The 26074-nt window shown below is 36.9% G+C and overlaps 1 protein-coding gene across 9 annotated transcripts in view; it reads left to right on the top strand.

The window, feature by feature from the left end:
• Positions 1-26074, top strand: part of DCUN1D4 (defective in cullin neddylation 1 domain containing 4) — a 41995-nt gene that overhangs the window by 2799 nt on the left and 13122 nt on the right. For 4 of the 9 annotated variants that reach the window (XM_042053105.1, XM_042053107.1, XM_042053111.1 and 1 more), the window contains 4 exons: positions 6842-6912; positions 7861-7900; positions 15044-15158; positions 24635-24726. In XM_042053105.1, coding sequence (XP_041909039.1) covers positions 6842-6912; positions 7861-7900; positions 15044-15158; positions 24635-24726 — 318 coding nt within the window. Of the gene's footprint in view, positions 1-3616; positions 4050-6841; positions 6913-7860; positions 7901-13722; positions 13753-15043; positions 15159-24634; positions 24727-26074 lie in introns of those variants that run through there. The other 5 variants (XM_042053113.1, XM_042053104.1, XM_042053109.1 and 2 more) reach the window with 5 other exon arrangements.

Below are 26074 nucleotides of genomic sequence, written 5' to 3'. Positions count from 1 at the left end.
AGCTTGTCCTGGGGAACTGACTGAAGTGACACACTTGATGCAGGTGTGTGGCTGCACAGACTGTGGGACTCGGTCTGCTGCAGCTGCTCGTTACTGCTCATTAGCTGTAGATTACTGCTTCCCTTGCTCTGCTGGTAAAGTGGTTTGTAGGAGCACTTTCTAATCCACTCAAGTCAAATGTACCTGGGTTAGCTATTGCCACTTACTTGAGTTGTCTAAACTGACGGGGTTGATTTCTTGCCTGAAGTGGGTTAGGGAATGTTACCATGGCCTGTGCTGCTGGCAGAGCTATGGAGTCAGTAAATTTTGGCAGGGATGAAGATGCAAGCAGCTGGGACAGTAATGCTTTTGACTGGCATAGCTATTCCTAGGCTGTTGCAGCTCCATTGTGGTGCATACCAGATCTGCATGGTGCTGGATACCCTAGCAGTGTGTGCTTGGCAGGGTTGCATTTCTGCTGAATTAGCTAGAGCACAAGATACGAAGTTTGTATTAGCTTTATGCCCTTTGTAGGATGCCAGATGACACCTGGCATGAAGTTAAGACTAATGCTTGCAAACAACATTCAGGTCATGGCAGCCAATGATGCAAAACTAGCTCACTGACACTTGTTTGAATTTGAATTAATCTGATGGTGGAATAAGTGTTAGACTGGATGAACACTTTTCATCAACAGAAGCAGATGTTTTGCACCAGAAACCCACTTAGTGTTAGGTCTTTGCTATATAGCACAAAACACCCAACCAAAAGCCTCCAAAGCAAACCCAAATCCTGCCATGAGCCAGTTGTGCAGAGTATTTTATCCTATATGTTAGTATAGGAGAATTAGCCTAGCTCTTATTTGTTCAATCAATTTAAGGTAAATGGAAATGTATTCAAACTAAAGTAGCAGTTACACAAATTTTGCACTGCTTAAATTGCTCTAAAATTCTCAGTGAACTTTAAAACTGCAGTAGCTCTTTTTGTAAGCAAGCCTTCAGGTTAGAGTACTCTAAAAACAGCTAGGTAGAATAAAGATTTGTTCCTATGGGGGGGAAAAAGAATTATGCATTTTCCTATCTATGTAGCATGCAGTGATCTTAAAATACTTTGTTGCAGTAAGTCATTCTGAGTGGTAATACCAAATGTTGTGAGTTGAATGTGATGTTTACCTTTAAATGGTAAGTGTTTTATAGTGCACGTAGTAATTCCTACCACATTTTGTTGCTTGGGTTTGGGTTTTCTGTAGAGTTTTTTTATTTACTAGCTTAAGTCAGTCTGTGTTTTGCTTCAGAACATTTTAGGCGGTTGTGTTTGGAAAATGTACACAAATTTGCAACTGTGGGTTTTGGATACTGCTGCTGTCAGAAGTAGCTCTGAGCTCGGTGCAGCTCTGGGTGTACGCAGGCAGGAGAAACATTCTGCAGTATCATGTCTTTAGCTTTAATGGCTAGGTCCTGATGCTGCTCAAGATAGGTTGGATCATCCCATCTAATTGCATGTCCTTACTTTCCAAGCTGGAATTCACTTCTGTTTTCCTTACTTTCTGAATCATGCCCTTTATTTGACCACACTAGATTAAGGGAGACCCTGCTTTTCAAGCCTGTTCTCTGCCTCCCTTTACCCAAGGCTTGTTGTCACATTATGGACTGGGAGAAAGGTTTCTTCTGCGGACTGGCCCTGGTGTAGGGTGTCACTGCCTGCAGGGATACAGCTACAGACACATTGGAAATAGATTCTTTGACAGGAATGCAGAGTCAGCTCCTAGCTTCTTTGTGCTGCAGTTTGGGATTCTCAGTCTTCAGGTGTGTTGTGATGTTTTTTTGTAAATAAGACTGATGTACATTTTTCTTTTGCCTTCTGTATTCAGTAATGAATATAAAAATTCTGCTTCCTGAATGTAAGTGTTGAGGGCTTTCACCAAATGTGTAGGTTTCAGATCTGAACTTCTAAGTTCATTAATCAATTCATCATTAATCAATATGTGTTGTATTGCTGTTAGGATAATTCTGTAAGTAGACTACAGAACGTAAAATGGTATATTTTATAGAAGATTAAATGATTCTTTTTTGAATAAGTAAAATTTATTTAAAGCAAACTAAGGCAATAGAACTTTGAACTATTATGGCCAGTACTACTACAAGTTTTTTCTAGTTCTCTTAGTTGAAAGCAAGGAAAACAATTAAATAAAAGCCTAAACATTCTATTTTAATTTTTAGGTATGAGTTTGCCTGATGTGTGTTTTCTGTTATTTTTTTCTGAGAAGTTCACAGGTATATCTTAGCAGTAATAGGAATTACTACTATGTTATTACTCCTGCTATTTCTATATTTAAATTTTAATATTGTATCTATAGAATTTATATGGCATATCTATCAAGGATAACTATGTTTAGACATACAGTTAAAGTGAGATTTTTTTATAGATTTTGTATTTGCTTAGAAAAATTAGAAGCTTTTAAAGGAAACTTGGAGTCAGCTGCTGGTCTTGTTTACTACTATTGTTAATTTTTTACTAGGTTTTTAATAGATTGTACTGCAGCCTGTAGCTGTGTTTTGTCCAAGCTTTAAATTTTGACAGCAGGAACTAAGTTAAAGGTTTTATTCAGGCAGGTACTTTTTTTTTTTTTTTGGCATTCATTTGTGGTTTCATTTAAATAGTTTGGCAGCACATTGCTCCTTCTAAAAAATTGGGACTTGACCTTTAAAGTTTTTTCATTTCAGATAGCAAAGTAAAGTATATGAGTTCAGTTTACCTGTATACTTTGCTTATATTTAAGATACATTGAGTTCTTTGGTTTTCTTTATTGTATTTCATGTGTGCATTTATGAGAGGTTGTAGAATGTTTTTTCTCTAGTTTGTTATGGAAGCAAGCTCAGCTAGCTCTTGTTTTCTTACCTCTCTGTAACTCTCAGGTCCATAGTTTAAACCTTAATCTATAATATTCTAAAAGTTATTTTTAAACTGTTTTCTTTTTACTTTTAAATGGTATATGATTGTGACTAGTTGACTAACCCAGCCTTTAACACTTAACATTGTGTTAGTGGCAGACTGCAGACAAGGTTTAAATTCCATGAAACTAGGTTGGCTCTGTCATTTCTCTCTGTTCTGGGTTCTGGATTTGCAATTATTTTACTCAGATTTTTTTTTTTTTTTGCCATTACATTCTGAATTACTGCAAAGTATTTAATACCATTTGGAATTTTCATTGCTTCAGTCCTCACTGAAGATCAGCTAACCTCTACATGAAAAATAATTTAATCAACAAAATATGTATGCTTGTTTGAGGTACACCCCTTAAAGTCGTAGCAAACATTCCGCACATCATCTTTCAGTATTTACAAAGCAAGCAGGTTTCCTTCTTCTGATATGAGATCAATAAACTGTGTGGTACATCAGAATCTTAGAATGGCTTGAATGGAAAGGGACCTGAAAGATAATCAAGTTCCAGTCCCCCTGCCACAGCTACAGATACCTTCCACCAAGACCAGGTTGCTCAGAGCCCCATCCAGCCTCACACTTGAAGCTTGGGACATCCACAGCTTCTTTGGGTAACCTGTGCGGTGGTCTCACCACCTTCACAGTAAAGAATTTCTTTCTAATATATAATCTAAACCTACTCTCAGTTTGAAGCCATTCCTCCTTGTCCTGTCACTACATGCTCTTCTGGAAAGTTCCTCTCCAGCTTTCTTGTAAGCCCCCTTAAAGTACTATAAGTGCACTTCAAGTGCTGTAAGACCTCCCTGGAGTCTTCTGTTCTTCCCATTGAACAACCCTAGCTCTCTGCCTTTCTTCACAGGAGAGGTGTTCCATTCCTCCAGTGATCTTTGTGACCTTGCTTCAACAGGTCCATGTCTTTCCTGTGCTGAGGACCCCAGAGCTGGATGCAGTTTCTGTAGAAAAAAAAAAAAAAAATCAGACCAACTCATGTGCTTTGATACTGTTGTATTCAGGTGAAAAATATCTTCACGCATGATGGCATTATACATGTAAAGCCCATACAACCAGCTGTTGGGTGTGTAGCTTCATGTGACGTACCACCCCTCTCATAGTGGGGCTCAGATGGACAGGTGGGTTAATCTAACACAGGATTAATCAATCCTGTTTCTTGCTTTAACTTAGCTGGGCTGGCAGCTCCTTGGTGATCTGATTCAGAGCACTGGGCTGGCAGGGCTTGTTTATTTATTTTTGTAGATGAGATTTCAAGTGTAGTGGGCTGACCAAGGGGGTCAGCAGGCACAACTTTGCAAGCTGCATAAGCATGCGTGGAAAGTTTGGGAGGTGGAGGGGAGAGAGAGTGTTCCTGAAGAATATAGTTGCAGCCAGCTGTCCAATTGCTTGCCATATTGACCATTGTTGATAATTGTCCCTTGCTAATTTCCCAGATAGTGTTATTTGAGCATGGGAGGTGTTATTTTTTGGATTTTGTTTCTTAAAAAATATTTCTTTAAAAAAATAGGCCTTTTCACAGTGGCATAGGATACTCTGTGTATCTTTCTTGAAATATAGATAAAGCAAACACTGACCCACTGACCAATTCAGAGAATAACCTGAGCTGTAATTTAACTTCCCTAATTTAATGGGTGCTGCTTGCATTTGCTTTTGTAACTGTAAAGGAAACCTGTTTTCAGTTTTAGATAATACCCCTACACTGTGCAAGCTTCCCCTGTGAAAGAAAGAAAACTTTGGACTCTGGTCCTCCATATTCGTATGGTGTGATATTTCTTGTATAAGAACTGGAAAATGTATTTGTATAACCCTGCTAAGTCTTATGTAACCTATTTCTGAAGCAGCAGCTTAAACTTTTATGGATATTTCCAGTGGACATGTGAAACATACTGGCATGAACTATGTATTCTGAAGTGCCTAGGAATGTTTTGTTTCAAAGGTGATACCTGTATATATAATCCTAATTTTAGAATATTTTTTTCAATCATTTTTAAGAGTGCTATCTAAAATTAATATTGGATTAGAATAAATAAAATATTTGCTTAGTGTTCTCAGCTTCTTACCTCCAGATATAACTGATTTCTCTAATGACTCATGTTTTTTGTAGAGTTTAGGCTAAGCAGTAAGGGACACTGTAAAATTCATATTCCAGAAAGTTTAGTCTGTTCTGCCAGTTAACAAATCAAATCTTATCTTTTAATCTTCCCCTCTTCAGAATGGCTTTTATGTTCCCTGTTGTCCTCATCTCTGTTTATCCCCCTCTCCTTTTGTTTTTTCTCATTACTTTATATTGAATTGAGGGTTGGCTAAGAAACTCAGAGTTATTTTTTTCTTGCTGAATGGTTCTGGTTAGTATTGTTTGACTAACAAAATGGAACTTTATTGAGCACTTAATGCAGGAAAAATTCTAGCACCCTGTTGAAGGTTCAAAACCTTCCTATTGTAGCTTGGTAAGAAGATTTGGATTGTCTTTGACTTTGTATATATAAGGTTAGCTAAAGTTGGAAATTCCATCTCTGGTACTTCTGACTTAGAGCAATTGTATTGGTGGTGGACTGGGGAGAACATGTTAAGAAATAGGTAGTAATTAATTAAATGATACTCTAGCTAATGTAATGAATGAAATGTATGATTCCTAAAAGTATCTTATGATTTTTTTTTTTTAATTCACTGTGACAAGAGAATTCCCTAGTGATGTGTGTAAGAAGTACTTTGAGCAGGCAGTTTCTTCAGTTTCACTTGCTAACTTCATAGCAGTGGTTCACTGACTTGGCAATCAGATGTTTAATGATGACTCTTGTTTATCTGGGTCATCTTAAATGTATCTTGAGAGCATTCCTTTGAAATGCTCTGGATGGAAATAAAGGAATTATGTTTTTGACCTTACTTGCATCTTGCATCAGCTGCTGGGCAAAGCCAAATTAAATGTCTCATATTAGAAATGCTTTAGTGCATTAGCTGGGTATTGACACTAGGCACATGCAGAAGCTTTTCACATACAGAAGAAGTTTTCTTGAAATACTTTGCTTGTCATACAGTACATTTCTCTAGAGTGTTTTGGCACATGAGTTCTAGTGGGGTAGCTAATTTATTTTTAGTTTAAATGGAAATACTCTGTAGTAGTTGGCAGTCTTTAAGCCCTCTCAGCTGGTTTTGTTCAGCTTTTGAGATACTTCTTAGTTTGCTTGCGGTCTGGCTGGATCTCAGCTGATCTTTTGTAAATTACTTACTTTCCAGTTTTGTTCTTGACACATTCCTAGTAAAAATAGGGAGTTCAAAAGAATAGAGAAAAATTAATTTGTCGCTCTTCAGCAACTGAAGCAAACACAAGTGTTTTATATTTGGAGCGTGGAAGCAAAATCAACATCTATGCTATGGCTTCTTCCAAGAAGTGTCAGAATATTTTATTATCAGTTTTATTGGCTCTTGTCTTAACAGCTGCTGCATTGTGACCTTTGGTTTGTTATTAAAAAGCCATGTTTCAACTGTGTAAGTGTATGCTAGCCACTTATTTTTGTGTGTTAATAAAATCAGATTTTTTAAAAAACTGGGATTTTTAGTGATGATTTTAGAATGTTACATGGTACTTAACTTGGTTTTGGAATAGATGAAACAGAAGGACTGGGTAACATGGAAGTTATAATGATTCCCAATGTAAAGGAAAAGAAAGTTGTAATTTTTTTTTTTTTTTCGTATTCAGCTGTAGTTCTGTTCTGCTGAGGTCATCCGTGCCTTAAGAAAAATGCGTATATAGGATATCTTTTTGCAGATTTAAGTTATTCTACTCAAGTGTTGAGATTGTCTTTTGTTTTATAGTTTTGTGATGATTTTATTAAATAGCCAGAACATAAGAAGATCTTGACTGCTGCATCTGGAAACCAGACATTTAAAACCATTTTTTCCCCCCCTCTAGATTTTCAACTGAATTCTCATCTATCAACACTGGCAAATATTCACAAGATTTACCACACCCTCAATAGGCTGGTAATGACTTGCCATTTTCTCTTAGCAGAATTAGCTAGGGCTTTGGTCCAGAATATTTCATGATTGAAATTGTTAAGTGATTACACTTCTAAAAATTATAACTGCCGTGTTGTATGAAAGGCTGTTGGGTTTGAATTGGTGAAGAGATAAGCAGTATTAGTAAAAGGTGAAAGATTGTACTCCAGAGGTCAGAGTGGAGTTTGAGCTTTGTTTGAACATTGGATTAGATGTTGCCTCCATTCAAGAAGCTTTCTTAGATACACCAAATGATGGTAATCATCATGGTTACCCAGTTTCCTACAGTTCTTCTGAAAAACATACTGAATGAGCAAGCTGTCCTCTTACACCCATGCAGAAAGTGAAACAAGGTTTTTTTGAAGACGCTTCCTGCTTATTTGCTGTGTTTTTACGTTTGTTTTATTGCAACCATAGCTGGAAATGGTGATACAGCTTCTGTGTGTACACAGCAAATGTAGTGGAAAAGACCCTGCCTGCAGAAGGGGGTAACTTGTTTCCAATATTTCGGTTGGTTTTTAATCAGTTTTCTTTAGAACACGTTATGTGTGTTTATCCTTAAGTAAAGCCATTTCTGTGCTAAATGGTAAATTCAGTCTTTCTAATGCCGCATTTATTGGCGGAATTGTTCAAGACAGTAATGTCAATTCCCCATCTAATGGGTAGTTATTTTCACTCTTGAAATAATTTGTTAAGTTTTTGATTGAAAAAAACTCAAAAATATTTTTCAAATTCAATTTACTTGAACTTTTTAGACAAATTTGCAAGGTAACTTTTTAGGTAAATATGAGCTGAAAACCCAAAGACTACAGTCTTACATAGATGATCCTTAAGTAATTAAGAGGAATATTAGTACCAAGTAAAAGTTAAAAACAGTACAGAAGAATGAAGATCACCATCTTGTTTAACTGTATCATTCCTGTTCTCTTGCAGAATCTGACAGAGGACGTTGGTCAAGACGATCACCAGACAGGTATTTAACAGGAATGGAGTAAAAATAGATTGAAACAATTTACACACACTTTAATAAAGAAGTCTCTCTAACATAGCTGAAAATGACCTTTTAGAAGGCTAAAGGAGTTTGAGGAAACAAGCACCAGGGTTTCCTAGTTTTTATCAAAATAGATGTTTGTGCCTTTAATTTAGCCAGTCTTAAAGGACTTGAACAAGTTTCAGCAGTACCTGTAATTTTACTATTTCTTAGTTCAGAAGACTTAATGAAAAATTTCTCTCACTCCTGGGACTCAACCCACTGGGCCACAGAATATCCATGTTCTTGTAGTGTTTTGAGTCTTGAAAGAGCATTAGTGAGAACAGAGCAGAAGCAAGACCTCTTCTGGCTGTTGTGGTGCCTGTGACTGAGTTTAAATGCTGTGCTCCAAACAGCCAGCATTTTTCTTGAGTGCTTTTGATGCAGGTTATTTCTGTTTCTTGTGCAGATTTTCAGTCAGTGTCTGAGGACTATCTATTTAATAGCTCATATCTGTGTTTTGTTCAATGAAATGTCATCATTTTTCAAGGCCTTCTTCTCCGGTGCCTGGTACCAGCTTCCTGCCATTCTTGATTTGTCAGCATTTGGGCTTTGTGACTTGATGTTTTGCGCAAGAGTTATCTCCTTTTGCACTTCTTACTTGTGAGCTGGCAGTTTCCTTGATTTTTTTTCTCCCTTCCTTTCTGTATTTTCGGCATGATACCTGAGGAGGGAGGGAAATAACTTACTGTCTTCAAGCCCTGATCACTCACTCAGAGCTGTTCTTTAAAACTGACCATATCTCTCCTACCATCTGACTCAAAGCTTTTTCACTATCCTGAGGTGATGGCTGTATTTGCTGATGTTACCTTGAGCATTTAGGAAAGTGGAGAGAGCTGTCATCTCCTGGAGATTTCTGGCACACACTTAGAAACCTAGCACACTCTTAGCCTAGAGCAATGAGAAGAGGTGCACAGGACCGCATTGCTTGGGATCGGACAGAGCTCACTTAGGAATTATGCACCCTCCTCTGTACAGCAGCAAGTGACTTTGTTTCATGCTTGAACTCTTACCCCAGCCACAAAAGGCTTCTCTGAAATACTTTCCTTCAGTGTGGTTAGTGATTTGATACTTGAAATTAGCTCATCGTGTAAATGAAAAGCTTCTGCAAAAGAGATTGTTACAGGTAGTTCAAGACAGATTTTAATGTCCGTATTTTAGAACTGATGTCCTCTCCCATCTCCTGATGGAGACTTGGAATTTTCTCCTATGTGATCCAGGTGCTCTAAACTAAACAGCTACATAGATTTCATGTATGAAAATGTGTTCTATAGTCTTGGTTTACTCTTGATGACCAAGACCTGTTGTGAAGCATTGAGATAGTCCCCTTCTGTCACTAATCAGTAAGTGTCGATGTACTTGAGGTATTTGGAATTTGTCTTATCTCTTGCCTAGCACTTCCGTCATAAAGTAGGAGAAATTAGCCTTGGCACTCCCATTACCTCTGTTAGAAGGTGCTTGAGCATGTTACTGGCTTTGATGAACAGTTTTATACTGACACCCATGGTAACCTATTGCCTGCATTGTGTTGTTTGAATTAAGCTGTTTCAAAAGTTTAAACATGCCTGTTGAATGAGTTGGGAAACAAAATCCCACTAAAGAGTGTAATCTTTTGCAATAGTTGTAAAAGAACCTTTCAAACCAGAAACAAATAGGAAATTAGAACCAAAAGTAGAGGTTGATAATGCCAGGTTCCCTCCTAATCTCCAGATTTTATTTCCAGTATTTCTTATGCTTCTGCCCTATTTTGTGTCTCCTTGTGGAAAGACATGAAGCCCAAATGTTTGCATAAGTTCCAGGCATGTTCAGTTGAAATGTGTGCTTGATTTGACTCATATGAGGACAAACACACATGCAAGGAGGTATTTTATAGGCCATTGTGAATGTAGTACAGTGAGGTCTCCTATTTCCATTTTGTATGGAACTTGACACTTCTGAAACATCTTACTTGGGGAGACTTAGTAAATCAATAGAGTTATTTTGCAAATTGTTTGATTTCAATGTGCCTAAACTTTCGGAACTTCTGTTTCCCAGTAAGAAGTTGTCAAGACCTATTAATTTTGTTACTCAATTTATAGAACTGCCTAGGTGCTGTGAATTAGAGATTCTGTGTCTAGAATTCATTTGAAAGTCAGATTAAGGACTGTTGCAAAAGGTTTGAGTGTTGCCAAACCCATATAAGGGTTTTTTAATAGTTCTGAGATTATTTTAAATCTTCTAAGTCTTCTGGCCCAGGCCTTATTCTTAAAGATCACTGTTCATTTTCTGACATAATTATCATGGTTGTTGTTACTACATTGTGGACTTTGCTTTTGGGATGACTTAATAAATGCATATCTAAATTTGGTTGAGATTTCTAAAAGCTATTTAAAAAATCTTAGGTTTAGGTTAGTATTTATTATGTGTCTTTTCTAAGTATTTGCCAGATTTCCTTTCTGGAACCAGGCCTTAAAATATCAAAGAAATACAGGGAACTGGCAGTTTCAAAATTCCTTCAGTGATTTGAGCGCTAAGGAGGATCTTGTTTCAAAATTCCAGTCCCCTACAATGATTGGAGTCTCATGTGCTGTCATTCAGTATGTATATCTATCTGAAAAATAAGGTAGACTTCAAATGTGTCATGGGCCTTTGTCTTTTCACCTGTTCACAGGTGTAAGAACAGCAAGCATTCAGATTAAACAATTCTTTTTCTTTTAGTATGTATATGCATTAACTTGGAAAACTCACATTTGGAATAATAGTTGTTTTTATGTCATAACTACAAATCTTGCAGCTTGTTAATAGCTTAAAGTCATGATTTGGTAATTAAATTGTGACTTACTTATCAAGACTAAAAAGTCTTTAAAAATATGCTTCCTGTTGTCACCTGGCTTGTTTAAAACAGTGAGGTAATATCTTCAACAAAAACAAGGCTTCATTGCTGTTCTTGAAGCTTTGGAGAGGGAGAAACTGCTTTTGCCTCTGCTGGCTTTTTCTTTTATATTAAAAAAGAAACCCTTCTTGAGTCCAAAGCAATTCTGTAGTGTGGAATTCAAGACAGAGAAGATGATTTTTCCTTTTACAACAGGATTGCAAGTTGTTTAATGTTTTGATGAGTATCTTAGTTTTCTCATCTGAAAATTGATGATTGTTAACTCTGCTTGTGGTGGTCTTGTTGCATTATTAAGTGAGCAGCTCTATCTTCCCAATTGCTTCAGCATTCACAGTTCTTAATTATTTTTCCTTTGAAGCATCCTTCTACTGAAGCATCAGAAGAGCAGGATTACTCACATACTTTATCTAGAGAGAAGGTGAAAATTCCATGCCTGTAAATCATTTCTGTAGGGGCACAGCTTGTAGAGTTCTTCTTCATTGACTTTTTTTTCCCTTTTTTTTTTTAATTCTGGTTTTGTTGCTATTCTAGGACTGTCCCTCCCTTGTGGGTTCTATTTTGTATATTGTTTTAAATTTCCTAGGGTGAATTTTAGCTCTTGAGTTGATACTTCCCTTTGGAAGCTTTGTCTCCTGCAAATGTGGAAGTACTGAATAGGATGTTTGGCAAACAGCATTTAAACTCGGCAGGCTTTTGGCTGGTGGTGGCCTATTCAGCAGCCATTTGGAGGCTCTACCTTGAAAATGCTAGCTTCAAGTGTCCAAAAACCAGTGAGAACTAGGAGGGTTCTGCCAGTCTTGAGTTGAGACCCAGGAGTGAGAAACTTTGAAGATAATCACATCAGCAAAGCTGTACTTGGTAAGTAAAATTCTGTCAAACTTTGCATGTAGTCAGAGGTAGCTGCATGTTTGTTTGCAGATGGTCAGATCTTATGGAAGTCAAATTAGTTGTGCAGTGCTAGACCTAGAAATTACATTTAGAATTAGCAAGCTCTGTGTAGGAAAGGTTAGTACTGCTGCTACTTAGTGAGTTATACTGTAAATTAAGAAATTGCAGGAGTTCAAACAAAAAAACCCCAAACTTATCCTTTTTGGCTTTATATGAAAATGAAAGATAGGAACATTCTGCTGCTGTTACAGAAAAATTATAACTGCTCCTCAAATTTAATATACCAATTTTAGTAACAAAAGAAATACTTTGAAATGAAAATTCTTACACTGTGTTTTTTAGTAGTTTAGAGATTATTCAACAGCTAAAGCCTAGTGAAGACTTGGTCCAAACCTCAGTTATTAAGATGTTAAGTCTCTGAAAGCATGTACAATGTGTTTGTCCACCTAGTGTCTGTGTGCTGTCAGTGTGTGAGGGCAGTGTGTGTGTGCATTTAATAGCCACCTACCAATTCCTGAGCTGTCTCTTTTCTTCCCTTTTCTATCAGTTTGAGAGCTGCAACTAGATACATTCAAACCAAAAAGGGTACAAGTTTTTCATAGGAGTCATTGGAGAAATTGGGTTGTAGTGAATTCTGTTATCAGTTTAAACCTTTAAAACAAGTTCACCAGTCTTCTTAGAAATATCCTGTCATTTAAGGAGGCAAAGAGTCCAAACAGGAATTCTTGAGTTAAATTCTTTGGTTTGTATGGGGTTGCAGGTCTGACAAAATGATTTCTCTGTTCTATAACTGTTTTGTTTTGCTTTTATTTATTTTATTTTTGTCTTTTGCTATGCTTCTCTTTTCACATAGGCCTTGCATATTTCTTTTCACAATCAACTGACCAGTAAACTGCACAAACTTGGGGGATATAAGGGGGAGGTGTGTTTTTTCTTGCATTTTACCAGCATCCAAAGCCTGTGGCTATCGCAAATGGATTTCTATTTTTTTTAAAGAAAGGCACTTAAAAACAATCCATTTGCTTTCAGAGGAATGAGATAGCTACAGGTTGTACTCAAGTACATACATATTTTCCAAAGGTGTTCACTATCACGTTTTTCATTTATTAAGTTCAGCATGTGTCTTAAGTCTGTTGGCTCTTTGTAGCCATCTCTTAAGTTCTGCTGTCATCTTAAGTGTTTTTAGTCTGTGTAGGCTTTCAAAAAATACCTGCTGGCAGAGTCTTTAGAAATTTGTTCTAAATGATAAAGTATCACAGTTTCAATAACTTAGGAGAACGCAGTGTTTCAGTGTCATTAATGTGCAGGCATATTCAGAGGGAACAAATAACATTCAGCAGGTCAGGTTCCTTAGTTCGTTTAATTTGTAGTAAAATGCATTGGGTGCACTGTGAGTTTTTTATGGTCTCTGGCTTACCTGTTTCAAATATATCTGCTATTGGTGAGACAAAAATAAATATTATTGTTGTCAATTTCCTTTTATAATGCATTCTGACAGTGCTTCTAGAAGTATGTTCTTCTGACACAGCCATTAAGATTTTTTCATGTGGTAATAGTTTATGGAGTGTAGTACTTGCAAGTTTTTGTGATGAGTAGTTAAATGGTAATTTGAATTTACAATGCTCTTAATTCTCTTTCAAAAAAGGTAGCGTATGGCCATACTTTCCTGGGAGAATGCTGGCGAGGGAGCTCTAGGGTTAAAAAAAGAAGAATATATAGGAAGAATTTTTTTGAGAGTTTTTATTGAACTAGAGAGATTAATTCTCTTCTTGAAAGAAATTAATATAAAGATAAGACCAAAGAAGGCATGCTTAGTGCAAAAGCTTTATTAGTTGAAACCAGATTAATTCATCTTGATGTAAAAACTGGTTTGAACATCTTACATATTACTAGAAAAACCTGTACTTTCTTATGCGTAAGAGTTTCCGTGCATGTTTGAAATGACGTGCATGCAACAAAGCCTGTGAGGTTGTAAGGTTCCTTACATGTGTTTCTCCTATAACAGGAGAGAGCCTTTCAAAGATTCGAAGAATAGGTAAGCAAAAGATTGCTGTCAGTATTTGTTGGGAATTGGGCCTCTGACTTCAGTCTGTTCCCTTGGTGTCAAAAAGTAGTCAACATTTTATTGCTTGCTTCTGTGCTGTGACGTAAGATATAAGATTTTGTGGGCATCTTAACTGAGCATAGCTAAACTTGGATGCTGTTGTAGCAAAGAGAAGGTAGCTTAGGAATGCTGGAGTTCTTAATATTTTCTTGCATATTTCTTGGCATCACTTTGTGTCTGAATTTTTATACCTCACTTCTCTCTTCCTTTTCTTTTAAAATTCTCTGTGTAACACTTAGAGCTTTGATAGCTCTTTGAGCTGCTCTTACACACACCTTTCTCAGGTGTCAATGTGGTCTTCAGCATATGAAAGTAGGACAAAATTTTGCCCAGAGTGTTAGCCTACTGTTTTCATGAGACAGCAAAAGCAATTTAATGACTTGCTGTGGTCAAAAGGGCTGGTCCTGTGCTCTTTCTTGTGCTAATGTACAGAAAGTTGTTACTCTCTTTTTCTTTGGTTAATTATCTACAGGTTTGGTGAGCTGGATTGGCACACTGAAGAGTTACCAGAGACATAGGAGTATGTAGCTGAGAGAAGGGGATGGAAAGACTGCCACCTGATTGGCATCAGTGTCTTGAATTGGCTGTTTCCTACTTGGGGACCCTTATTCTTTGAGAATTATTCAGTCCAAATCATACAGCCAGCCACTTATTTTTTTTCCCTGGTGGTTGCTGAATGTCTCTTCCTGTCCATGCAATACAAAAAAAAAAACCTCCCAAAAAACCTGAAAAAGACCCTTTTGCCAGAGAACAAACAAAACCTTTCCTACCTCTTGCTCTCTGTATCACAAAAAGCTTAGGGCTTGAAAAGAAAGGGTTCTGTTTTCTAGAGGTAGGTGCTCACTCACATCTGTGTTGCAAAAAGCAATGATCAACTCTTAGAATGATTTGAATAAATGACTAAAAATAAGGATGACTTTTTGAGGACTTTAATACTTCTTCAGGATAGTTTCAGTTCTTGACTGCTGTTAGACTGAAGTAATACTAGTGCTACTTTACATTTTACTGTAACTTTTGACCTTAATGGAAATCTGGTCATAGAATACCATGTAAAAGTGAGATGGATTTTGCTATTGAAAGGAGACCATTTATTTTATAATTTTTAAATCCACTAACTTTCTTCCCTTCCCTTCCCATTGTAATATGCCTATTAGTGGACACAGTTTAACTGGTCTGCAACAGTTTCATTTCTTTGTGCTGGTGTTTTTAATTCCCTCTGTAGGAAGTCTCCGGTCTTGCAGTTCATCAGACTGCTTTAGTAAAGTGATGCCTCCAAGGAAAAAGAGGAGACCTGCAGCAGGAGATGATTTATCTGCTAAGAAAAGTAGACATGATGGGTATGTCATCTTACCATGAGCTAAGACTGATGGAATATCTGAAGTTGAATAGCTGATATATCATGTGTTTAAATACTAATGGAAATTATATTGAAATTTGCTTGGTTTCTCAATGTGGAACCATAGCTGATGATTGAACTGTGGGATATTGATAAGTATATGTAGGTTCAGTTTGCATCTCACCTTTCTCTAGTTGTACAAGAAGCATGCAGGGAACTTCTCCTTGCTCTAGTTGCCAGCTGTCAAAATACATACTTGTTTGTTCAAAAACAACTTTTAGGAGATGCAATAGTATTTTCCCATATACATGCATAAGATCTGGATTGGGCATTACCAATCTCCAGCCTGTAAGAAAAGTGAATGTAATTATAGTCCACTCAGATCTTACTTGAAATCCTGCTGGTCTCTCCCTGTTGTGATTTGATACTGATCATGTAAGGGGAAATTGTCCAGGTAAGGTGATAGCCAGTGGTTCAGTGGTTATTGAGGTGCTTCTCACTGGACAACAGAAGCCAACTAGGTTATAGCATGAACAGTGTATTCTTTGGCATAGGTATTGGATAGCTGAGACCTCTGCAAATGTTGGATTTCCAGTATGTGTAGTATGTTGAGTGAGTCATTCAGAAACCATTGAATGTGCTCCCTGTGTGCAGGAATCACTATTTATGTGGACTAAATTCAGAACTTGTGGGAGTATAGAACTGTACAATCCTGCATGATAGATGCAGGACTGTTCTGATGTTGAAAAGTGGCTTATACAACTAGAAAGTTTGCTTGCCACTGCATCAGTCAGTGGAAGTTGAGCTCTATTACATTCATGTATTACTGGTGTCTCAGAAAACACACACTTCCATAGCAAGTACCTTCTGGAAGGTTAAAAGAGGCATTTTTCTCCTAACTGTCAGCCTGAAATCAGGCTGGGTACTCTCCTTTTTATACTCTAGCATGAGTAAGAAAAATACTGGTAGCCAAATTAAGCGTCTGGTCATGCCCCCATAACTCCATTGTGTTTAATGGGGTTGCACAACTGTAACTGCACTGGAATTTATTAAATGCTCTGTTGATGCAGAAGAAAGATTTCAACTCTCTTTCATTGCTTTGTAACACTAACTAGAACGAAAAAGCAGTTCATGTTCTTAATGTTTTGTGTTGCTTTTCAGAAATGATGAAATATAAAAGCTAAATAGTTGATAGAGGACATTACAGCTTATTCAAAGATAGCCATACAATATGGAAGCAATATGAGGACAGAACGTTTCTAGAATATAGAGAGGTTCACAAAACTGAACTCTATCTACCTTAGCCAAGACACTGATGATAGAAAAAAGCAACCCCCTAAAAAGTAAGCTTGTCTGTAAGAGATACTGATTTGTGTAATGACATAAGAAAATTATAAAGACATGATTTTTTTTTCTCTATCAATACTACATATTTAATAGTTTTTAAGAGCTTGTTGAAAATGTAATTTGAAGGATTTTTTTTGTATCTGCCTCTCAGTTTGTAACTAATGCATTTAGTCTTCATTCTACTGCCATTTAAGTCTTTATTAAAAGGAAGACCTCAGCCTGCTTTTAGAATTGGAGGAGAAACCAGATCTGCTAGTCATGAACCATGGGGTAATATCCTCTGATGTGGTTCCAGTTTTTATCTGAGTTCATTCTTCTAAAGGTTTTTGAGCTTTCTCTGCTTCCCAGAGTGTTTCTTTTGTTTTGGTCTTCAAGAAAACAGTTTTTTATTTCAGCATGACTGACAATATGAAATTATTTGCTGGACATTCAGCTTGGTCTTGAAGCTCTGTTTTCTTCCAAGGAAGGATTTTTACTCCTGTAACCTTCTGTGATCAGGTTAGTGAAAAAGCAGTCTCCTACTTCCATGCTTGTTTTGTCAGGTGGAGTTCATACCTGTCAAGTTTGGGTTTTGGATCAGACATCTCAGTTAGTTGAGCAGGAATCGGTCTGAAATCTGGAAGCTCTACAGCAGTGTCCTGTAGCATACCTAGTTATTTGCAAAGCCAGTTCTGCTTACACTCTGTGCAGAGAATGCTATATACAGTAAAAATAGTATGGATGGTGGAATGCCAGTTCATAGAATAAGGGGCTCCTAGGCCCAGTTCTCAGCTTCTGTTTTAGAGACAGACTTCCTAGAAGCTGCGTTCTAGTAACTCAGGATAAGCCTTCAAGGGACATTAGTCTGTGTGGATTCTGTATGAAGTGAAGAAGGGCAGTCAGTGTCTGAAAAACTACACTGTGTCCTCTCCAGAAAAGACTGTATTTCCTAACAGAAGTGATTTGTCACCTCAAATACTTAATGGAATGACATAAATTTTTGTATGTTTCTCAGTTACAGTGGCATACTTATAGGGTCAACATTAACAAATTCAGTAATTGCAAGTCTCCTGTTTGTTCTCAGTGTGAAAATATTGGGCGGTAGTCCAAAGATTTTCAAAGGATGTCATCATCAGGGGTGTTACCACAGCTGAGACTGAATGTTGATTTCTCCTGGTGTGTCCATTAAAAAAAGAGTATCGTTTTTTTAAATCTGTACATGGATTGTTTTGTTGGGTGATATTTTCAGTCTTCACTATTTTTGATTCACTCCTATAATGTCTTCAAATCTGATAGTAATATTTTTAGATATGCATTCTTTCACAAAGTTTCTTTCAGCAGGTCTCTATGCTGAAAGAGAAGGTAGTTTCTAAAGATTCTTAAAGTCATAAACTTAAACACATCTTATACCCTTACTTCCAGGCTGTTAGGAATACAGCCTCATCTCAGAAGCATTAGTGGAATGCACAGGCAATTGAGGAAAAACATTTATAGGAACAAATCTAGTTGTTGTGAAATTATTTGGAAATGCCAGTCTAGTGCATAGACTGATTATGGAAGATTCCAAACATCTTCATTTGTATTCCACCCTGCCATAATAAGAGCTTGAATTCTCTTAAATAATGTTCATAGCATCACCTTGAACCATGCATGACTGCAATGTTTCAGTGGGAGGGAATTTTTATACCAGGTGATGTATAATAAAAAGAAATCAAGTGTTTTATAGATCACAGTAAGATTTATCTTGCCTTAAAGAATAGCTGTTGGAAGTAAACAGTTTAGCATGTGCTAACCTGAACATAATGACTTGAAGACTTAGTTTGTATTTTTATCTCAATATCACAGTCTTGACTTTATTGTACTTAAAACTGTCACAGTATAGAGTATTCTCAAATTGGAGTTAAAATTACGTTTTCTGTACATGGCTCTTCCATCACTGTGTTAAGCATCTTCAGAAAGGTAAAGCAAGATTCATGTAAAGATACTTGCTAGGTAAAAAGATACTCTTCACTATGTAATTTTCTAATGCTATTTATCTGTTACACAATATCTAGCCAAATATTATTTTTCCTTAGGGAAAAATGAGCAGTATATATTAATGTCTTAATTTTTTTACAGTCTCATTTAAAAAATAATTCTACTCCTTATTCTGGAATCACACTGAGGGCAAAAGTCTTGCAGTCATGCATATTGCCACCTTAGGAGGATGAAAACTAGGAATATTTATCTACTTCCCTGAAATTTATGTTTTCAAACAATTAGATAAATGTTTTCTATCAGTTTACCTTTATGTGTGTAGGAACCACAAAAGGGCCTACTAACATGAAAAGCAGATTTTCTTTATTGAATTTTAAATTCCATGCTCTGTAGTGGAAAAATGTAATTTTTGAAAACATGGTGTCATTAACATGGGGTGTACTAACTTCCAAAGTTTTCAAAACCTTCTGTGTTGAGAATTGGTTTTGTTTTTGTTCTGTTGTTGTTTACTAGCTGTTTTGGTCCTGCCCCATGCAGACCGCCTGTGTTCCCAACTGTTATAAAAGTGTAGATCTTTTTCCTTGAAGTAGGGATTTTCAGGTACACACAAGTGTAGTTTTTCCTTTTTCTGTAGCTTTTCAGTGCACTTCTCTTAAACTGGACATGTGACTATCAGCATGTGTGTTGTTACACATACTGCCCATTAAATAAGCCTGATAAAGTTCCAAACATTTAACAGATTAGATTTGATTGTAAGTCTTGAAACAGGGAGAGATAAGGCATATTCATTCATAAAACTTAACAGTCAAGTAAGTTGGTCCTGAGGGTTGCTTTAAACAGTTTTTGTCACCTCTTGCAAGTTGCAAAACATCTCTTCTCCCACCCTTCTGTTTCTACTACAGTTTTAATGAAATTATTGCTAGAATCATATTTGTGAGTGAATAGATAAGGCTTTATTAAAATACTTTCATTGTGCTGCATTGATGAAAATTCTCAGCCAAAATTTTAAATTAATTAGTATTAATGGAAGTAGTATGGGGCATCTTCTTCAATCATAAGTTTGCATGTTTTGAAATATAAATAATCTGGAAGCAATTAGTTACTCAGTTCAGCTACTTGAACAAAAATCCAAAAACTCAAACAAAATCCAGTAAAGATTTTGATTAAATTCTGGTTGCTTAGAAACAAAGCTTCTGTTGGTGAGTTTCTTGATGTCTTCATTCAGTTAGCATTGGCCATCTGAAATAACCAGGCTGTTGATCTTCATGAGAGGTTAACTTTTGACTTACCATATTAAATGTAGCTTTTTTCCCCTTCCTTTTTTCTTTTCTTTTTTTCCTCCGCAATGAATTATTACCGGATTCTACCATGGAGAGAGTATTTTGTGTGACCTAGACTCCATGTTTTCACTGATCATGGTTTGAGTATTCTGGAACTACACAGCCCAGAGTTGCTGCAGTGGGAGGGGCTGTGGGTGGAGATTTAACCAACTCCAGTACAGGTGAAACATGCTCAGAGCAGCTTTGAAGACTGCAATGGGTTGAAGGGAATTGCCCTTACCTTGTTCTTTTTGCTGTGAGCAACCATCAGCTCTTACAATGACTTGCCTAGTCACCCCATAAAAGCTGTATGGAATTTTCATGCTTTTGCTTTCCCACCAAATCAGTTAGGAAGGGAAGAAAATCTGGAAAATATGTGGGTGACCATATGTTCAAAGAAGGATGAAATACCTTAGACACTCGGTTTAAATATTTTTTTTTGTTTGTGTTGGCCTATAACACTTTCAGTTATAAACTACATTGTCTTACCTTTATTGCTGGTATATTACAATTCCCTATATTTCAAATATAAGTTTAAACATGGATGTTATGAGTCAGCTCTTACGTCATGATGGACGTGCAAGCATCTCTGAGAAAATTATTTCATTTTGATGTGGTTAAGTAACTGATACCACTTTTACAAAATTCAGGCAGGTTATCTCATGTTGCTTTTGCCCTGCCCTGTCCTACATTCTTTCCTCGTGCTAGTTGACAAAATGGCTATTAGAGATAATAAAAGAGAAAAACCTAAATGCTCCTTACAGAGCTACTTGTTACAAATAGCTTGTATATAGCTGTCACTGTCTTGACACAGTGTCATGCTAAACTAACAAAAAATACTATTTTTCAAGTGAAGATTTTTCTGAGTTATTGTACCTACATGTGTGTTTCATCTGAGAGGCAAATACATACTTATGCCTATAGATAATACTTTTTTTTTTTCTTGCTGTTCCTGATGGGTATCATGACATGGTTCAGAAATGGAAGGGTAATTCTAAAAACAAAGGTTCTCAATTTGGTATTTCTGGTAGTGACAGGTATAGCAGACACTGGGGAAAAATTGTGCATGCATCTTTCTAACTGATGATGGAGAAAATGCCCTTTAGCAATCCTGTTTCAGTGTCAGCATTCTTTGACAGTGGTACAAATTCTGGTACCAAAAGTACCAGGTCTATTCATTTGACCTTCCTTTATGGAAGGCATCTTTTTGAATTTTTTACTTTTCCCCTGACCCCTGCACCTTGTCCCCTCGCCCTTTTTTTTTTTTTTTTTTTTTTGGCAATGTGTTCTTTCACATCTGGTGTATGACTGACACTGCAGTTTCCTCTTACAGACCATCAATACAGAAGCGAATTACCAAGCAGAACTTGGTTGGCATAATGGTTGTCCATCTGTTTGAAGGTACTGGTGCTGGTCATCTTGAGGAAGCTGTGAGCCCTTGAGGACCTGCTGTTTGAAACTCAGATCTGTTCAGTAGATGTTTGATACTCACAAAGTATTCAGATATCTACCCTGTGCACTCTGGCAGTTTGTATTTTTCTGCATAGCAAGAGATGCTGTCATTAGAACAAAGACAAGGTACATCATCTTGCAGTATGTCCTGAGAAATTCCAAGGAGATGAGGAATATTGCAAGATACAAAATAGATGCCACATGTGTCTGGCAGTTTGTGGTTTTTTCCTCTGCATATATGGTTCTTGAGAGAATCAAATCCATATTAATGATAGTTCAGTGGATGTAGTCCTTGAAAACGCCTTTACTTTGTGCCGCCAGATTGAACCAAGTTGTCCTAGGCTGAGTAATCTCAGAGGCTTGTCTCTGCTTTACTTGCTTGCATATCCCCACTCATCTTGCTTCACTAAGCACTTCAGATATTAGGAGTCTCTTGCTAGTAGAAATAGTTGGCTTGGCTAGACTGGGGTAAGAAATTCATTGAATGTTTGGAGTAAGCAGGGAGAGAAAAGGGTTCGTCTTTATGCATGAGATCCCTAATTCTGAGTTGGTATTGATGTTACTCATTTTTACCGTACTTTTTTTCAAGTGATCTTGTCTTGCAGAATATGTAATCTACTATTAGTTCCTTTAGGCTGAGGCATCCAAGATATCTGAGACTCATCAGCTGTTTTTGTGGCATGGTTTTGTAGTTCTGGCCATGCATAGTCTGTTTTCATTATAAATGTGATAATGTCACCCACACTGTTAATGCATGTCTGACTAATTAGCTTGTAGCATAGAGGGGGATAGCTGAAGATTATATCCCTTTTGACTTTATCTTCTGAACTTGTGAACTGGCACAAACTAGAATATCTGTAATCAGTTCTGGTTTCTCAAAAATTGAACTCCAGTGGTCAGGTATTGAGCTTTTTGAACAATCATAAGTTTCAGGAGAGAGCATTTTCCTTGGAGTTACTTGGCCGTATGTTGGGCACATGGATTGAGTAATTACTGTTGTTACTTCCTGCAGTTCCAAACTGTGACCTTAGCCTTAAACACAACAAGTGACTTTCAATCTCATATCAGTTGTCTGGAAACCTGCTATGTGCAGATGCAGAGTGTATAAAAAGGACTGGTTTTTTCTGTTCTTGCTCACCATTCCTATTACAGATAATTCTGGCACTGACGTCTTGTTTCAGGCTGCAGTATTTAGCTCTGCCGTTAGTAGATGCAGGAAACCTTATTTTCTGAAGTACCTGGATGACTTAAAGCTGTGTCAAGTCGGTTTCTTGAGGATTCCTTCTTAAATCCACTGTTTGCACACTGACAGCTTAATGTATTGATGAGTTATATGAATAAGTAGGGCAAGGCAATTGGTTATCATTCCTTTGTAAGAAAAAGCATTGAGTCTTGTGATAAGTATCTTCCTTTGTGAACCTCATTAGCTTTGCCATGTCCTCGATCTCAGCAATACTCTTACAGACTTCTTGAATAAGGAGAATAAAATCAAGATGTTGACTAGCTCCTGCTACAGTTTCCAACTTGGTATTCTGCTTGGTGTTTGTCACGTTTGTTTGTGACAAAATGGGGATACTGAATAATTAAGACTTTTGCTAAAGTGGCAGAATGCCTCCTTTCTTTGTCTTGATTGCTCTGAATTCAGAATAGCCTAAAAATTATTGGATAGGTCTTTCATAATCACAGTTCATTCTGCAAGTATGAAAATGTTATCAGACGTATAAAAAAAAAAATTACTCTAACTCAGACTTACACCTTCTGGATTAGCTCCTTACTTACTGAGTGATGCTGTCAGCCTTTTCCTTTGCAACTTCAGTAAAGCTTATGCAAAATAGGTAATTCAAATAGGAAAAGAGTATTTTCAAAATGGGAAGAAAACCCCAAATCTGAAATTGTGGGTGTATGAATATATGTTTGGAACATGTATGGCTGACATTTCTGTGCAGTGTTCCAGTTTGTTGCAGATCAGTGTGTTTCAGTACAGAGTCAGTTTTTCTTAAGAAATTTCTTAAGAGCCTCATTTGTATTTATCTTCCAATTAGCAATTTATCATTTTGCTCTGACTAGTATTACTTTTCTAAAGGTTAGCTGCTTTAAAGGAACTATCACAGTAAACATGAAATATTTCTTTGAATTCCTGTCAGAATGATCCGTGTGCCATTAACTTCTAGCTACAGTTGGCACAGCTGATAGCTGAGCTAGGTGGAGGATAGTGAGATCAGTGTACTCTAAGTTTATAAATCTAGGTGTCTTTTACATGTCGTTCTAGAAGGACAAAACAGTGATGAAATCAGCTCCAAATTAATTTCATTATTCAAATTGTTTCAAAATTCTCCTTGAACCAGTTAGCTGCTTCATTGTCCTTCCCCAGCAGGATTTGACATTGTGAGAGGAAGCTCTGCATGCTTGGAACACTTACAGAGCTGTTCTTGGCTACCTCCTCTAGATTAAACCATTTATTTGTTGCTCTTTTCAGCCTTTATGAGCCCAAGCTACTGAAGAGTGGTGGAAATGGATCACAGAATGCATATGCAGCAGTGGATAACTACTTGGACTGCTGAGTCTCTTTCCTCTAGCAGGCACAAATGATATTGTCCCTGTTTCAGAAGTTCTAACTGGGGTGGAGTAACCCTTCAATTTCTGTCTATGTTTTCTGTGCTTTAGGTGTTTCAGATACTAAATTTTTTTCCTTAGTGTAGTTAAAGTTCCTTACACTTCTTGTCAAAGGAGAAGAGCACTTCGCTTTTGCTGGTAGTCTCTGGGGAAAGGGGCCAGCTTCTCAGATGATTCTTTACTCCATGATAAATGACGTTCCTTGAGGACTTTTAACCTTTTTTCTGTGGTTCTTCTGTGTTACCAACTTACTGGCTTTAGAATAATATAAGTGTAGATCATGTCTATTTTGGCCTTTGTGCCTTTTGTAGCATTTTTTGAGGCAGCAAAATGAGTATTTGCAGTTCTCTTTAGTTAATAATTCAAAGTGCACAAAGTATGTGTGCACTTAGAGGTAGCACCTGTGTTGACTGTGACATGGAATTGCTCTGGCCTTAGACCTACAGCCAGATTGCAGCCCGTCAGTTGACTGTGGTAACTGGTGGTGTAAGGCAGGGCTGTACTGTGAACTTACACAGAACAGTTTGGGGTTGAATTTGAACTCATCTGTACTTGTTTTAGGGGAAGGTCGTTTACATGGGTAATGATTATAAATCAATGGAAGTATGACAGTGAGCAAAGTATTTAGCTTCAATGATTCTTAAGCAGTGTTCCAAATGACTGGATATGAGGACAGAATGTTGGGTAAACTGGAAGGAATAATGTTTCTGCTGAGAGTGGCTGTTGACTAAAACATTGTTTCTAAAAAAATTGATGAAATAATTACTTGTTTCTCTTTCTTTTTTCTAAGTATGTATAGAAAATACGATTCAACTAGAATAAAAGCAGAGGAAGAAGTCTTTTCAAGTAAGAGATGCTTGGAATGGTTCTATGAATATGCAGGTAAGTGTGAGATGCAAATTTCCTACCTATAACAATTTAATTTATATTGTAATATGAAAATTGCATTGGCTGAGCTTTTGAAAGACTGGATATAAAGGATTTCTTGTAAAAGTCTTAGAGAAACTTTCCTAATATTCTGTGTAGCATGAGGTTGAAGAGTTCAAGGTTCAATTTTGTCTTTGTCTATATCCTATAAAAAGAATACAGAAGGTGTGTAACTTGAAATACGTGCTTTACTATTCTAATCTACAGTTAAAGCTGTGCTTCTGTTGAAAATGCTGTTACCTTTCTGTCATCTGCCATGACAGCGCTGAACAGTACAGAACTAGCCTCAGGAGAAATGGTGTGTCTTTAATTAAAAACACCCAAAGGGTGAGGGAGGTAGTAATGTTAGTTTTGTTCCTGCTGTGAATCTGGTGCTTAGGGTTTCAAGCAAAGAAGTGAGTGGATTCAAATATCCCATACTAGTTTTATCAGATAGTTTTCCATCACAAGGTATAGGGAAGGTAGTCTGTATTACTTATTCTTGTCCTTGTTTGTGAGAACTTTCTTCAGACATTACTTCTAGGAATGTTAATTATGGTCTGTGGTCACAAAAGATGCTCCTTTATTAGTGAAGTGGTTGTTGTATTTGTTTTCCTGCATGTGCTTTTCTGAAAGTATGGGTAAAAATGATCCCATAACTGTAAAGACCAAAAAGAAATTAAATAGATGTTTAATGTCATCTTGTAGTTTTCTGGTGCTGTCTTGGATAACATGTCTCACAGCTTCTTCTGTTTTGTCTACTTCTTAAACATAATCAAGACTGACTTAATTTGATGTAATAAACCATTTTTTTCTCCGAATAAAATTACATAAATGAAATTAAATACTTTGAGATCTAACTTGTCTGTGGCAGTCTGTGAGAGGAGATTCAGACAAATTCAAGGCAAATCTAACCTGTTAGGTTCTCTGCTGTTTTGACCAGCTTGATTTATTTTTTTTACTCTAGCAACAGGCATGACTCATTTTTGTCAAGACTTTCATGGAAAGAAAGGATGAAAGGAAGGCTGTTTGTGAAAGAACTTTGGTGTTTCCACTGGATGCACACACCAAGATAAAACACAGAAAAGTGGAGAGTACGATTCTGTTTACAGTATTGAGTAACATTCTAAAAACGGAATTTTCAAGGAATAATCTCTTGTGTTCTTGCTTCATAAGTCTTCTTTATGTATGGGGACGTTGACACTGCATTTCTTTTTTTTTTATCCCTCCCTTGGTGTGTTTTTGCATTACAGAACGAATCTTTTTAAAGGCTGTTGTGTACACTTGGAGAACTGAGAGGCTGTGATGAGAAGATGGGAAAAGA

This window comes from Corvus kubaryi, unplaced genomic scaffold, assembly GCF_017639235.1.
Source record: "Corvus kubaryi isolate FWS band 111438036 unplaced genomic scaffold, C.kubaryi_AGA036_p1.0 split1-131, whole genome shotgun sequence".
Lineage (NCBI taxonomy): Eukaryota > Metazoa > Chordata > Aves > Passeriformes > Corvidae > Corvus > Corvus kubaryi.
The sequence above is the reverse complement of the archived record's forward strand: the minus strand, read 5'-3'. Positions and strand labels throughout refer to the sequence as shown.